Raw genomic sequence first — 14,403 nt, 5'->3', positions numbered from 1 at the left:
AGAAGAAAAAAAAATCAACGCTCATCATCCGATTTCGTGCCGCGGGGTCACACGTTATTGATTGTAACAACAACAACAACAAGAACAAGAGGGTCCAAACACATTATTACACAACATATACCCAAGCAACCCGTACACCTGCGGTCCGTGGCATTCGGAAATCGCATAAATCCGATTTCGATACTAACGCCACTACACTGGGAAAACATCCATTCCTCTGTCCACCCAACTCACCCACGCGGATGATGTGTGTGTTTTGCGTATTGAAGCATCACATCATTGAGCCGATTTTCCGCTGACAATTGGATCACTGGATGTGGATTGGGCGTGTGTTATTGCTTCTTGACGTGCCGCGGTTGGACGGACTTTTATTGCCAAGCCTGCCAACGTCAAGTTCTGTTCATTCCGCCCCCCAAAAAGGCTTCCACCACCATCAGGGGTATGATGACTCAACGTGCCCTGATCCGTCCCTGCCCGGTGGATTATTTGTACGGCTTTGCGCGCTCATAAAGCGTCGAAAAGGGCCACGCGCACTGTTTGACATTTTGTGCTGATGTAATGACACCGTTGCCAAAAAGAAGGATGATCACGTGGACGAGCCTCGGGGAAAATTCGTTGTTGCGCAAAACGTTGTAGAGCCATAGTGTTTTGCATCACTCCTTATTTAGTGTCATTGTAATCAAACTCATCTGTTTGGTGTCCTAAAAATAAATAATTATTGTTAAAGTTACTTATAATTGTTTCGCATTGGTTTCCTATCTTCGTTGCAGATTTTTGTGTTCAACCAAAAGTACGACCCCAATCCGGAACTGAACCAAGCCCTTAGCTACCGCGAGGAGTACGAAAAATTGGACAAATAAATAGATCTATAACACGCCCCCAAACCAACCGCTCGGATCGGACACCATCGCTAACGACCTCCTTCATCCCACGGGACGCGATGAACAGAAGGAATGTGTACACGCATATGAATAAATATAACTAATCGATCCGTCGTTACCCATCGGGGAATGTTATTCCACTTGGCACTTCCCTCTGCTGTCGCTGTTGTTTGTCGCTGTTGTTGAGTGTAGCAAATATCGTAGAACCACTTGAAAAAGTTTAATTGTTTCAGCAGTGATGCATTTGCATTTAGAACGTTTTGCATCGCCGTTTGTGCATGTGCTTGCGCTCGCACATTTGCTAGCGTTTATCAGCATCGTGCGGTTAAAGAAAAACTCCGTCACATAAATACACACAATAAATACTATTCGATGTTTCAACCCTACCATTGTGCAGTGCGAACGCAACCGAGAGAACAAGAGTGAAAGAAATCATCATGATCGACATCAAATGAATAGAGGGAAGGAAACAAAAAAAAAGAACAGTCACGACATGCAGCATCTGCTGCTGTCATTGCAAATTGAATGAATTAATCGATTGATGCGAGTACACCACTTCCTGCTTCACAGTATCAAACACGGCCGCACACACGGACACACTCCGTTCGGTGAATTATACATTAGATAAGGTTGTGCCGGCGGTGAGACGGCGGGAAATGGGGCCGGCGAAGTAGCGTCGGGAGGTTAAGTTGAGTTTCAAGAAGTCAACAGAACACACTGTAGCACCCTTGATTGAAGTTCCCACAAAGCCACCCTTTTCCTTTCGGTGTGCAGCAGCAGCAGCAGCAGCACTCCACAAAGGCGCTCCATTGTGTGTGGTAGGGGTCTAAGAACATCTACTCCTCCACATCATCATCATCATCGTCGTCGTTGTCGACATTCGGATTGTTCTTCTCAGTGGTGTGGTGATATGAAAAACCCGGCCTGAGGAAGGATGCATAATGCACCATCTACACCACCACCCTTTTTAGAGAAGATTCTTCTCGTATGATTTAATCCATCCGGTATGTATGTGTGTTCCCCGAGTACGCCACCACAATCCAGCCGATCGATTAACTGCGCCGAGCGTTGTGAGCCCACCGACGAGGAATGATGTTGATAAGTTCAACAGATTCAGTCACCGCCAGCTTCTCATCATCATCATTGCTTCTCGTTTGTGTATGTGTGGTGGTTTGTTAAACGATGATCTCAAAACTGCACAATGATAAACATTTAGTGAAGCATCTCATCAGTATGTTGTCACTCAGCGCGATGAGCAAATGAGGCCAACGCGTGTTATCTTTTCATCTCTAAGAAGCAGACATGGACTCATCGGTAAAATGAAACGTTCGGAAGAAATCGGTCTATACAAATATCAAATGTCAAGCGTCAGATTATTCTGTTTAATGCAAAAAATAGGTTCACATTTCAGTTGATATGTTGCAATTGTTTAATTGTTTTAACAATCACTCTCAATATATATTTGAATCAGGGAAAAAAATTGATTCCTTTCTGATAACGGGGAAAAAGTTATATAATTTCACCAACTTCCTTCTGACATGATCTATCCGAGTGTGTGGTTGGCCTCATCGTTGTAATACGTCGTCGTGTTTGCTCCACTTTGATCTTCAACAAGGGAAGACTTTAGCACCAAAGTTAAGAGGGAATTATGTGCGTTCTTTACCGCACTCCTGCATCACCACAGCACACACACCCCATCATCACAATTATGCTGATAAAAGGATGGACCGGGGAAAAAAACTAGTTCTCAAGGGTTTAATGCGTTCGTGGAAGCGCAGTGAGTGTGCGAGCGTTGGGGCTCATCGAAAGGGGGCCTTTTGTTGCAATCTTTTCCCCCCCCCCTGACTTTCACAATCATTCAGAAGCACCCAACTCGAGAACAGAGCTCATATGATAGGGGGAAGACACACGTTACATGGGTGCAAGGGAGAGAGTCGTTAATGTAACGAAGAAACGGACACGAAAGCTCGAAGAAGTCGTGTGGATCGGTACACAGCAGTTTTGTTCAGATTCATTTCCAGCTTTGCTCATTCTTTCGCGGTGGCGATATCCTTCACAATCTCTTTTAGCACTCGCCAAGTCTCTTTCCAACGGGGAGGTATGGAGGGGTGTTGGATGCTGTTCAGTTTTGTTCTTACTATACGGATGTACGTGTCTGTGTTTTCATTTGCTTTTTTTTTCTTTTTGCTTTTTCGGTTTTGTTTTCTTTTCGCATTCACTTTTCTCCTCACTTACCCAAAAGTGGCTCCGTGCAATCTATAACGAGAGAAAGAGAAGAAGGAACAAGAACGGACAATGTTTTACAAGTTTGTCTTCTTGTGGGGACACCAGCGTGGTAGGAGTTTTGGTTTTGTTTTGTTTATACGAGTTATGCTGTGTAAGTTTTAACGGGGAAGTTGTGGGCGGTAAGTGTTGTTATGCGGAATGCATAAGAAAGTAACTAAAGATGGATTGGTTCGTGTTTCAGAACGCAACGCAAACCGAGGTATACGAGTAGTAAAAATATACAGTGTATGTTTATGTGTGTGTGTGTGTTTGTAATTAATATAAGAGTGTGTGATTTTTTTTCAGCACGCAAAACAGGATGAGTAAAAAGAAGAAAAAAAAAGAAAAGAACCGAAAACTAAAAACGATTCCATTTGCAGCAGCAGCAGCGCCACTGCAATCCAGCACAACACCGGGAAAGAGAGACCGGGAGACCAACATGCCATTACGCTAACAACAAACAAAATACCACAACGAGTCAGAGGCAATTCATTAATTAATTCATGTTAAATTATGCTTACTGGTTAGTACGTGAAAATGAATGTAGAAAAATAACTTAAATAATAAAAAACAATTTGGTTGTCAAACAAACAAACGCAGATGAGGTTGAGGCTCTAAATTTGCAACGACAGGGCAGCATGGAGCAACACAAGGATGGCAAGGCAGGTGTGCAGACACAATACAAGAAAGGCGCAATACGAATAATGTTTGTACACATACATAGGAATGCAATTATAAGAAACAGCCAACCAGCACGATTAAAATAAAGTATCGTTTTACGCAAACACATCAACCCTCTTCTTTCTCTACCACAAGCGAGAAGAACTCACCGCATGGCACTCCTCTTTGTACAGCGATCTAAAAAAGGATTAAATTTCGACAACATATCGACAATACACTGAAGTAAAGCGCTTTCGAGCATTATGAGGCCATGCTGTTGTACTAAAAAAAACGAGAAGTCTCACCACAATCTCAATTTGGGGTACAGAAAAAAAATCCAATCCAAAAAAGTAAATAACATCCCACTGTATGTGATTAAGTTTCTTAATTTATGTTCTAACCCACTCACACCTTATTTATGACATGACCCGGTGAACGTTACCGAGGACACGCAAAACTAATAAGATTCAATTTTCAACGATTCACACCACTTCACGCCGTAATCAACACGCAATGCTCATATCAGAATGGTATGCAATTTAGCGCAAAACATTTCATATGAATTTCGTGTTCTGCGTGTATGGCGAAAGGAAAGCCGGCGAAAAGCATACCACAAGTATTGCCACTTTCACGCACCAGGTAAACACGTGGTTTAACAATTAATCTCCGCCTTTTCCTAATGTGTGTGTGTGATGGAACTGCTAATCTTCTCGCAAGCAACCAAACTTTGCTTCGATTTTTGGTCAACACATTCTTCACAAAAATGGTTCGCTCTTTTTCGATCATGTCCGGTCATTAGATCCGGTGCCGGTCGATGGACGACATTAATTAAGCGTTAATTGCTAACGTCATGAGGAGGAAAAGGTGGATTGGGAAGAGAAGGAGGCAGACTGAAATGGCAGACGGAAATCTTATCGTCCTGCAAATAGTACCGCAATGATCAAAGTTGTGTGAGTAGGGAACACAAATTAATGCTACAAGAATCTCGCATTTCTAGCTTTTTCCGTAAATTTATTCTTGTAATATGAAAGCAATTTTTCTGTATAAAATATTCCTCGTTGTGTTATAATAGTACAAAAATACATTGAAAACGTTATATTTCACAAGAGGTAGATGTGGAAACATAATTATGTACAAGTCCACATCCTCCACCAGGCGCCTCCATTTAGTACAGCACACTGTACTAATAGTTTAGTATTTGATTTCCTTTTACATTTTCTCGAGCGATTTCTAAGCAATAAGTATGCAATTGCTTGATGCTATGATACCAGGCAGGATATCCTCGGTATCAAGATAGGCGCATTTGTTACATCCGGACATCGGCAGCGCCTTCTCACACCTAATGATCGACCAGCTCCGAGAAAGAATTATTCTAAGAAACTGAGCACGGGATATGGTTCATCCAAATGGAAAAAAACTGTCCAAGCAATGGGGGAAAACAGAAAACTTTCTTTTTTGTGTTGCTTTCCATTTTCCCCTTTCTTCCCTTTGTTCTAATCAATATTACGGATACGAAAGCGCCTCAAAGACCATCTTTGCTTTGGTTGGAATCATTTCCTCGGGCTTTCTTATTTCTACTCGAATACATTCCTTTCCTTCTCGCATTTTGTCGTCGGAAATTGATCAAGCGTTAATTGAAAGCTTTACCTTAGAGAACGAAAGGCCGTTTCGTTCCTCTTCTGCTTTTGTTCGTGTTTCTGGTTCAAAGGTTCAAAGTGATCACATTCGACAGTAGCGAGAAATGGAACATTACCTTTCTCGGAACTGGTTGAGAAAGAAGACCGATGTCGATGGGATGCTTTTCTTCGAACAAAAACCGATCGTTTTTCTATGGTGTGTAGTGGTAGTAGTAGTAGTAGTGGTCATCTTGTAATTGTAATCACAAAACGTCCAAATAAAAGCAAGCAATCAGGAAAAAATGGCGCATGAATGGCACAAGGAAATAATGGCGGAAAAAACCCCACATCCAACAAAACCCAGCCCCAAAATAGGATGGGAAATGTTTTCAGATTGGAATTCAATTACCGTATTTTTCTTGCTAAACCGCCGCGCGCAACAAGCATTGCCGTTCCCCTTCGTACAGAACGGTGCGACAAATCGCACCTGCCGGACGATTGCCACTTTCGGCCATTTGCTTCAAGAGATGCAGAGATGTAATAAAGGCGCGTGTGGGAACAATAAAAAGTCAACACATGAAGGTGACACCATAAATAGGGTGCGCCACCATGGTTCGGGTCCCTTCGGGGGCCGATAATAGAGGCAAGCTTTAGTCGATTTTCTTCGACGGCTTGCGATGGTGGAAATAGCAATGAATGTCAAAGAACGTCATTTGCTTCTCACTGCTTTCTCTCTCTCTCTCTTTCTCTGCCTCCCTTTTTTCATCTCATTGGTAATGTGTCCTTCCGCCATTAGGATATTCGCTGCGCTGAGAAGCTTTTCCCTGCTTACGGACGGATGATTACATTAGCAGCAGCTTTGCTACACGACGTGAGTTTTGGCCGCAGATCGAGAAAACGAACAAGCATAAATAACAAAACTCACAGCAGGATAAAACCCCGACGGCCAACAGTCCTAGATACTAATGTCGCTCTGTTCCGCCGCGCTTTATCCTAATCATCGCACTTGGGGGTGTCTCAAGGCGGTTGGTATGCAGTACAACAAGGAAAAACATTAGCGCAAAAAAAAATAGGTGCTATTTTCCATCAATAATAAATCGTGCAAATTGCTTCAGAAAATATAGCAACTGCTGCGCGTAATGCGTTGATGTGTGTTTGTAATTTAATAAATAATGCATAAAAGCATTCCGTCTTTGTGTTCCCGGGTGCGTCCGTTTGCCCACAACAGGCCAAAGAAAATGTGCTTTTATTTAATGCATGTGGGAAGTTTTGCTACAAATTAAAGAAATATCTTTAATTTCCATCCTCAGAAGTTCCTCCTGAATATCCTGAATGTCTTTTCCTTTCAAAAAAAAAAGGACCGCTCCCCGTCGATGTCCATTCCAGCTCTGTAGAAAGTGTCAATCTCGTCTGCTATTTCCATTTCTTTACACGTCTTAAAAAGACATCCTCATATCCAGAGTGCTGGGAGTGGGTGGATCAAGGAAAATGATGTCCAGTGAGTTCAACGATGGTTTCCCTGTCCTTATTGCTTATGTCTTAAGCCAACACGCCAGGGACACGGACGAAATCTTACCCTTATGGAAGGAAAATGAACCCCAATAGTGCCTCCTCGTAATATGTTGGAACCTTTCATATCGCACCATGGCCCACGGGAGTGACGTTTCGTTTAGAGAACACAGAAAACTGGTGAACCTTCATCACGGTCTTATTTCGACAGTTCAGCAGCATCAGCACAGCTGGATTAAATATACTTTTCGTCTCCACTACTGTTCAACCTGCCAGTCCTTCTGCCTTGCCACAAACACACACTCAAAAGAGAGCACGAGCACATCTTACCGGTAAGACAGCTGGACATAAAGCCTACACATACATTAAACCACCTGTGGTCTCGCGTTCCAGGTGTTGCCGAGATGGCGTAAAGTAAGCGTGTTTTGAAGCGCACGTATTTCAATTTCACCTCTCTCACCAGATGTCTTCTGGTGCAGCTGCTCTCCTGATGGAGACCCTTGCGTGTTGAGATGGAGCATATGTATGTACGCAAAACAACAACCTGCAAAACATCCTGCTGACTAACTGCTGCCGTTGGGATGATGCGGTTTGTTTTTTGCAGCAAGGAAAAGTAGAACGGAAATTATATCGACTGCCAGGGAGGCAGTTGTTTCTTGCAGTGAACGTGTACGTGTACGATTCAATCATTCCGGGTTGTCAATTCCGGGAAAGGAAAATAGTGTTTCCTATACCAGGATTCCAACTGTTTGGCAGATTGGAGTTGGTGCCAATAGAATGCAAATAAAGTTATGAACCGTTGAGTACAAGCAGTAAAGAGCTCATTTTAAACTGACGTTTCTGCGGGGTTCCTTCTGAACCACCTTCCGTAAAACCCGTAAAAAAGAAGCTAATTTTACTTCAGAATTATCCTCCAAAGCTTATGTTTGAGGCATAAAAAAAATAATTTAAGAACAAGAATTTATTACCTTCTTTTTTGTTATTAAAAATTACTGCAAAAGTTACGTCTGCATTCAATTTTTTGGCAGTTAGGAACCGTTTTTAACCGTCCTGTAGGTGGGCGTTAACCGGTAAGGAAAGAGTTAAGAGATTTTTCACAAAATGACCGATTTTGTTTTTTTTGCCTGTTTTGCTTGCCCCTCAATGACGTCAACCTGGTTAGGCTTGAATGGAAGGAAAAGGAGGTAAAAATAACATTTTCTTTTCGTACAGTAAAAAAACCCATGTAACCGTGTACAATGGTACAACACAGCCCCATGGCCAATTTTACCAAAAACCACAAAGAACAAAAAAAACACGAAAAGAAAAACACATCCCATGAAAAACGCGTGCCAACGACCGGAAAAAAGCCACCCGGGAAAAATCCCGCAATTCACAGGAAATTCTAAAAGAGTATTGGAAAATATTGGGTAAAGAAGCGACAAAGAAGGGAGGGGGGGAGGCAACGAACCCCGATGGTTCCTTTGTATTGTTTATTTCACCCACTTCGTCCTCCGAACCGGAAACCGGGGCTACAACTTTATCAAAAGCCCGCAAAACAAAACAAAAAAAAGTCTGGCCAGGCCGCCTTTGGTGGGAGATTTTCATTCCGATGAAAAGTTTGCCGAGTCCAAATTGAGAAAAGCGCGGCGTCCAAATCCATCCGTCCATCCGTTCCGGGGCGCTTTTCTTCCGCTTCACTCCAGGTGCTGCCTGTTCAGAACAAATGCGAACAAAACTCCCCGAGACACATCGGGTAGATAGAAAACAACAACAGCAGCAGTAGGGACATAAAAATGAAGCAAAAGCTAAACTAAAAATCAACCAACGTGGAAAACCCCAGACTCTGCTTCGATGAAGCACGAAAGAATTGCGCTCACCCACTCACGGTTGGTCGAATCTGTGGAAATGTTTGCTTCATTTTTTTCGTTTCACTGTGCTTGAAACTTTTCTCCTGACGGTGTGTCCCACTTTGGCATGGAAAAAAGCCTGGAAGGGAGACATAACACACTCCACTGTAGACATCGTTAGGAGCCGTTCCATCCAAGTTACCTTTAATCAAGTGCATTTGATGATTTTTCCAATTTTACCGCATCATCCAAGTAGCAGGCGAAGCGAACGCACCGTCGTGTCGATACATACAAAATGGCATCGGATTCGAACACAGTAGTCGTCTAAACAAACACACAACAACCCGTACCATCATCCTCATTTGTGGTGCACCGCATGTCTCCATATTACATACAAAGAACTCGTACCAAGCGAAAAGTGCAATATTACGCACCAAGAAAAACAAAAAAATAGTGAGAGAGAAATCGGATTTGGTGGTTTGTACCAGTTGTTGTTGTCATTGCTGGATGCTCTAATCCACAACAATACAAGGCATTGCTGTTACTTTCACCGTATATCAACATCAACAGCCACAACTGATTGCTTCGAGCTTTTGCTGATTGGTTTTTATACCGTACAGAACAACCTTACAGGCAAAGCTGAATGCCTGATTTTGGTTAGAAAAAGCAGCTGCTTCGTTATGATTAAGATGAAAAGCAATATGTGTTTGTACAGGCTTATCTTTCACTTTTGCTGGGAATGTTTTTTTTGCTTGCTGGGAAAGCAAACACACACAGACTTGAAGGAGAACGTTATTTTAAAGAATTTCTCCTTTTTTATTTGGAATAATTCCACAACTCGTCCTACTGGGCCTGCCTGACTCTTCTTCAATGTTTGACTTATGTGAACAAACTTTTACACCCCCTTTTTCCCTCCCCTCTCTCTCATTTCCCTTTCTCCGTCTGGCGAAGATATCCTTTCTGTGTTTGGTGAAAAATGGAGGTCCCATCGTCACGTCGATCGAACCATAACGGGAGGCCCTGCTAAGACAAACATTCTTCAAAAAGATGCTACACGTTGAAGGGTTTCTTCCGAGTTTTGCCCCGTGAAAGCCTGTCGGAAAAGTCACCCGTAAAGGGTCGTGTGTACACATTCCAACCAAACACCTTGCCTACTCGAATGTAAACTTTTCGATTCGCTCTCGCACAACGGTGCCTTGCAATTATTTGTTTCCACACATCAGGATCGTTTTCGAGGAGGGGGGTAGTCGTGACGCACACAGTGAAAGTGACAGACTAGATTAAAAATGGGGGGGCCGAGTTTACAATGCGCGTTTGTTTTTACTTCATTTCCGTTCCAATCAATCGAACTCCAGTCCGTTCGGGAGTCGGGAGTCTGTAACAATTTAATTGCAACCATAAAAATTTGGGTCCAATTTTTTTGACCTTTTTTTTACTCAGTGAAATGTCCCCAAAAAAAGTGACCATCAAGGCAGCATGACAACATCAACAGCTAACGCATTGTTACGAATTAGTAACGCTTTAGAAGGGGTAAACTCATTCGATCCCAACCTGACTGGCCTTGGGTTTTGACGTTGGGGTGAAACATAAAGGGTGCTACTAATGCTGCTTCATTAACACCAAACAATGCCATGTTACACTATTGTTTCCGCGCACGATTGTGTCATCGAACGGCAGTAAATGTCTTAAAATTTTTAATTTTCTCCACTTGAAGAAAAAATAAACGCTGGAATGGTGCGTTCGAGCAATGCAGCAATTTGAAGCCACCGATGAACGATCGGTTAGATCACTGTTTAGCTAGCAGCCACCGTCAGCTATAGCGACAAACGGGCGGGATGCGCAAAAGGCAAATGTGTTGCGCGCCGCTACGAAATGCTGGAAATGTCAAACATTAAACTGCGTCCGGCTGCAGTGCGTTGTGCCGGATTGAGAAATGACACCGACGGCGGTGCAAACATTAACATTATGGCTGACTTTTTTTAATTGATACGCACACAAACACACCATACCGAAGCAAAAAAAAAAACGTTCATCGCGCTTGAAGGGCGCATTCATTCGGTGATGCTGCTGCGATCGTTTCCAACACATTGTGTGTAACGCAACGCGGGATACGTTGAAAAGCATAAAAAAAACATATGGAACAAAGAACGTGTGACGAACCAATACCTTTCCCACAACCACCAATGCAGAGAGAGAGAGAGAGCGTGTCGAAATTAAATTTAATGATGAGATAAATGACAGTTCTAAGCTTTGTACATCGTTTTGGCTCGAATGAAATTCAGTGTATTTCGTCACAAATCTTGTATTGAAGAACATCACATTGAGAAAAATATAAAACGAGGAATGAGAAGAGGTTCGTGTATTAGAGCTATTTAAGTCTCTTTATCTGAAGTTCTTCCAATGGTTTGATATTCAACAAATACATCCAAAAAGGTAAATTAAACATAAAAAAACACATTTAAAAAGAAACAAAAATAAAATAAAATATATTTCTTTCTGCATAAGGATAAGATTGTACGCTTGTCCCGAAGAATAAAACTCACGTACATGGACACACACTGGTTCTAGACACAAGTCAAAGAACAAATGAACAGAACATACAAAAAAAAAATTCATACACAAACACATAGGTAAATTCATTTTTACTGGTACGTCTTTCACGGTTCGTTCCCATGGTAACGCAGCAAAACAACACTTACGAGCGTCCCGGCATCAACAAAGACGAAAAAAAGAGTACAGACACGACAACCCTTCTTCCCTCGACATCATCCCCAATCACCTTGCTCTAAAGATGGTGAGCCGGCTGATTGTTAAGAAGGAAGAAGGCGAAAAAGAGCAGCCTTAAGCGCTTCTCTTAAAGAAGAACACATTGCCATCAGAGCCCGCACCAGCAAACAACACGGGTTCAACATGAGTTCAACATCTCATCCGCTTCGGCCCTGTGTGTGTGTGTGTTCCCGCACGAAATTGATCACCCTCTTGAAGCAAATGTTGATCGCGAACGAAGCCTCACACAGGCGGCAAAAACGCAACGAACCTCGCGAGAGAACCGTGAAGCAATATCAAAGCATTTTATTTTTCAATCGATCAAACCGAAACGCGAACAGCGTCTCCACCGGCGTCCTGTCCGCTAAATGTGGTGTAGCGACTTTTTTTTGCATTTGCAGCACGGAAAGGCTATGACGGTGATGGTTCATAGAATCGCCATTAATAATTGCCTGCTCAGCCTCTCAGTGCCGATGCGGATTCGATGCCAATTGGAATAAAATATGAAAGAAGACAAAAGGCTCATTTCGTCACAACACTTTTAAAGGAAGGCCGCCGCTTGCCAACCATTGGGGTTGTTACTCTGTTGCAAATGTGTCAATAATTTGTGTTATAAAAAAAATCTTACCGAGATTTTAAGGTTAAAAATTTGAAGCTTTATAAGTTTAAAACTTCCACAACATTCACACCACGACGACATGACCGGAATATCGAAGCGGATGCGCAAATACATAGGAAAATATGATTGCAATCATGACCACTCGTAAGGGAATGGGAATGCGAATGGGAAGAGGGGTTTAATCACAGATTTCCACGTGCAGGTACGGTGACTGCGCGACGTGACAAGCATGTTTCTTTTTTCCCACCCCGTGCGCTATTTTATGTAATTAAGACGCGCAGAACGCCCGCTGAAGGTGGCTGACAATAATGGTACCAAACCCGATGGTCCTGGGGGCCATGTAATGTACAAGAAAAAGCAAATATTTTAACTGATAAAACCCGGGGACATTATTCTGCTTTCTAAGCGTTTGTGTGTTTTTTTTGCTTACTAAGGTTTAATATTTGATTCGAGCTTGGAACAGTCCACGTCCGAGATGCGGTGTAGAGGGAGGAAAAAAACAAAAATAATCACCCTTGGAATGTCATCTCATCCGGTGGTGTACCACCTTTCCTTTCCTGCCGAGCGAATAAGTGGCCGGTAATTCGATCACTCGCAAGATACGGACAAAACACGTCGATTGATTCGTGCGTTCATTATCGATGCGGTTTCCGTGCGACACTCGTGCAGCATCTTACGTTCAGCGCTACATTTTTGCTGTATCGACGTTGATCAACGTGGTTTGATTATCGATAGGATGAGATCGTGCTACCCCACGACAGAGAGTGTTTTTTTTCTGCACCTCTTCTTTCTGTTCCATTTTGTCACCTTCCATGGACGGACACACGGTGTACGTTCGTTGATGTGTAAAGTTGCTAAATTTTACCACTCTTTGCTAATGAGCTGCAAAGGCAAACATCACTAAAAACATCCGACCCCTTGTGCTTCCCGTTAATATACAATGTTTGGGAAACAATGAATACAAAAGCACAGTTCCGATCAAAGCAAAGTTCTTCTGCTATTTAATTACAAAAGGAACAGCAACGCACTAACCCTCGATCAAATCATATCAGATCAATCTAGGTACATGACACAAAAACAAAACATTAATCTTTCGGCAATATGCGATGGGAAAAGCTTTCAAGCATCAAACAACGAGGAAATCAATCAACTGTCCTTTGTTACATCCTTTAAAGCTCTTACCGCACCGGGAAGCATATTTACATTTTATGCAAATTTACACCACAACCAGCGAAACTTTGTCCATCTTCATTTGGTTCCCTGCGCAAGGGTAGGGAATACCTTTCCTGGAGTAAGCATTAAATAATGTTTCAGTTACCGTTTTGGCTGTCTGGCTACGTTCAATCAGTGCTGTAAATGTAATTCACGAGCTGTTGTAAAACCTTCCACCGAGGGTTCCTTTCGTTCGTACGCGTTCAACTAAACGAAAAAGCAATCCCAATGCAGATCACGGTGAAGCTTTCGAGAGTGACCCCTGTGTAGGACCGTTGTGACGTGAGAAAGAAAATTATACCATCCGCACCCATCATCATCATCATCATCATGACCACGGTCATCGTCTTGAACGGGGGTGAGTTCGCAAACTCTCCGGTGAAGTTGGTAGTTATGCTCTCAAAATCGTTCTTCTACGAACGAAACAGCTTAACCGCCGCTGAAAAAGCTGAAGAACAAGTCGAAGAAAAGAAACCGATGGAATTCGTTTCATTTTCCTCTATCCGGACCAACTATTTGTACGTGTGTTTGTGTCAGAAAGAGGGGGTGTAGGCGCTGATGTTGCATAAAACTAGTTAAAATATATTCCAAAGTGTAAAATCACTTCTTTACTCTCTTTTCTAGGCGGGAAACTTTAACAACGGGGCAACCAAAGAGAAAGGGCAAAGCAGCAACACAGAAACCGTTTCAGTTTTGCCTCAATACAATCTACTTTTCCCCCCCTTCTCGCAACATACAAATATCAGAGCAATTTGTTTATGACGTCGAGACACAATTTAAGCTCGTACAGTTGAGCGGGTTGGTCGGGAAGTCGCAAGACGAGATGATACATTTTATAGACGAAAAGAATGGAGGTGATACACGTTGTAAAACGGGATAAATCAGCACCACCATAGCCCACAAGCGTGGCCACACCCTTTACCGTCGTGGGGTAGCACCCAGTGGGTTAGGGGTAGGATATAAATCCTTAGCAAATCACACTACCCCAGAGCACATGGTGGCGTACAACACCACCACCACACAGTATGTGCCAGTAGATAAATATT

General features: G+C 42.7%; 2 protein-coding genes across 10 annotated transcripts in view; one reads left to right on the top strand and one right to left on the bottom strand.

The window, feature by feature from the left end:
- LOC125766451 (uncharacterized) overlaps positions 1–1,270 on the top strand; it is a 50,005-nt gene extending 48,735 nt beyond the window's left edge. For both annotated transcript variants that reach the window (XM_049432427.1, XM_049432426.1), the window contains exon 6: positions 771–1,270. In XM_049432427.1, coding sequence (XP_049288384.1) covers positions 771–860 — 90 coding nt within the window. In that variant the 3' untranslated portion in view covers positions 861–1,270. The remainder of the gene's footprint in view (positions 1–770) is intronic.
- LOC125766407 (RNA-binding protein Musashi homolog 2) overlaps positions 1–14,403 on the bottom strand; it is an 81,149-nt gene that overhangs the window by 39,813 nt on the left and 26,933 nt on the right. For 7 of the 8 annotated variants that reach the window (XM_049432346.1, XM_049432349.1, XM_049432348.1 and 4 more), the window contains one exon: positions 3,117–3,137. The exons of the other annotated variant lie outside the window; for it this stretch is intronic. In XM_049432346.1, coding sequence (XP_049288303.1) covers positions 3,117–3,137 — 21 coding nt within the window. The remainder of the gene's footprint in view (positions 1–3,116; positions 3,138–14,403) is intronic. 8 annotated transcript variants of the gene reach the window in all.

This window comes from Anopheles funestus, chromosome 2RL, assembly GCF_943734845.2.
Source record: "Anopheles funestus chromosome 2RL, idAnoFuneDA-416_04, whole genome shotgun sequence".
Taxonomy (NCBI): domain Eukaryota; kingdom Metazoa; phylum Arthropoda; class Insecta; order Diptera; family Culicidae; genus Anopheles; species Anopheles funestus.
This window is presented reverse-complemented; position numbering and strand designations above follow the sequence as displayed.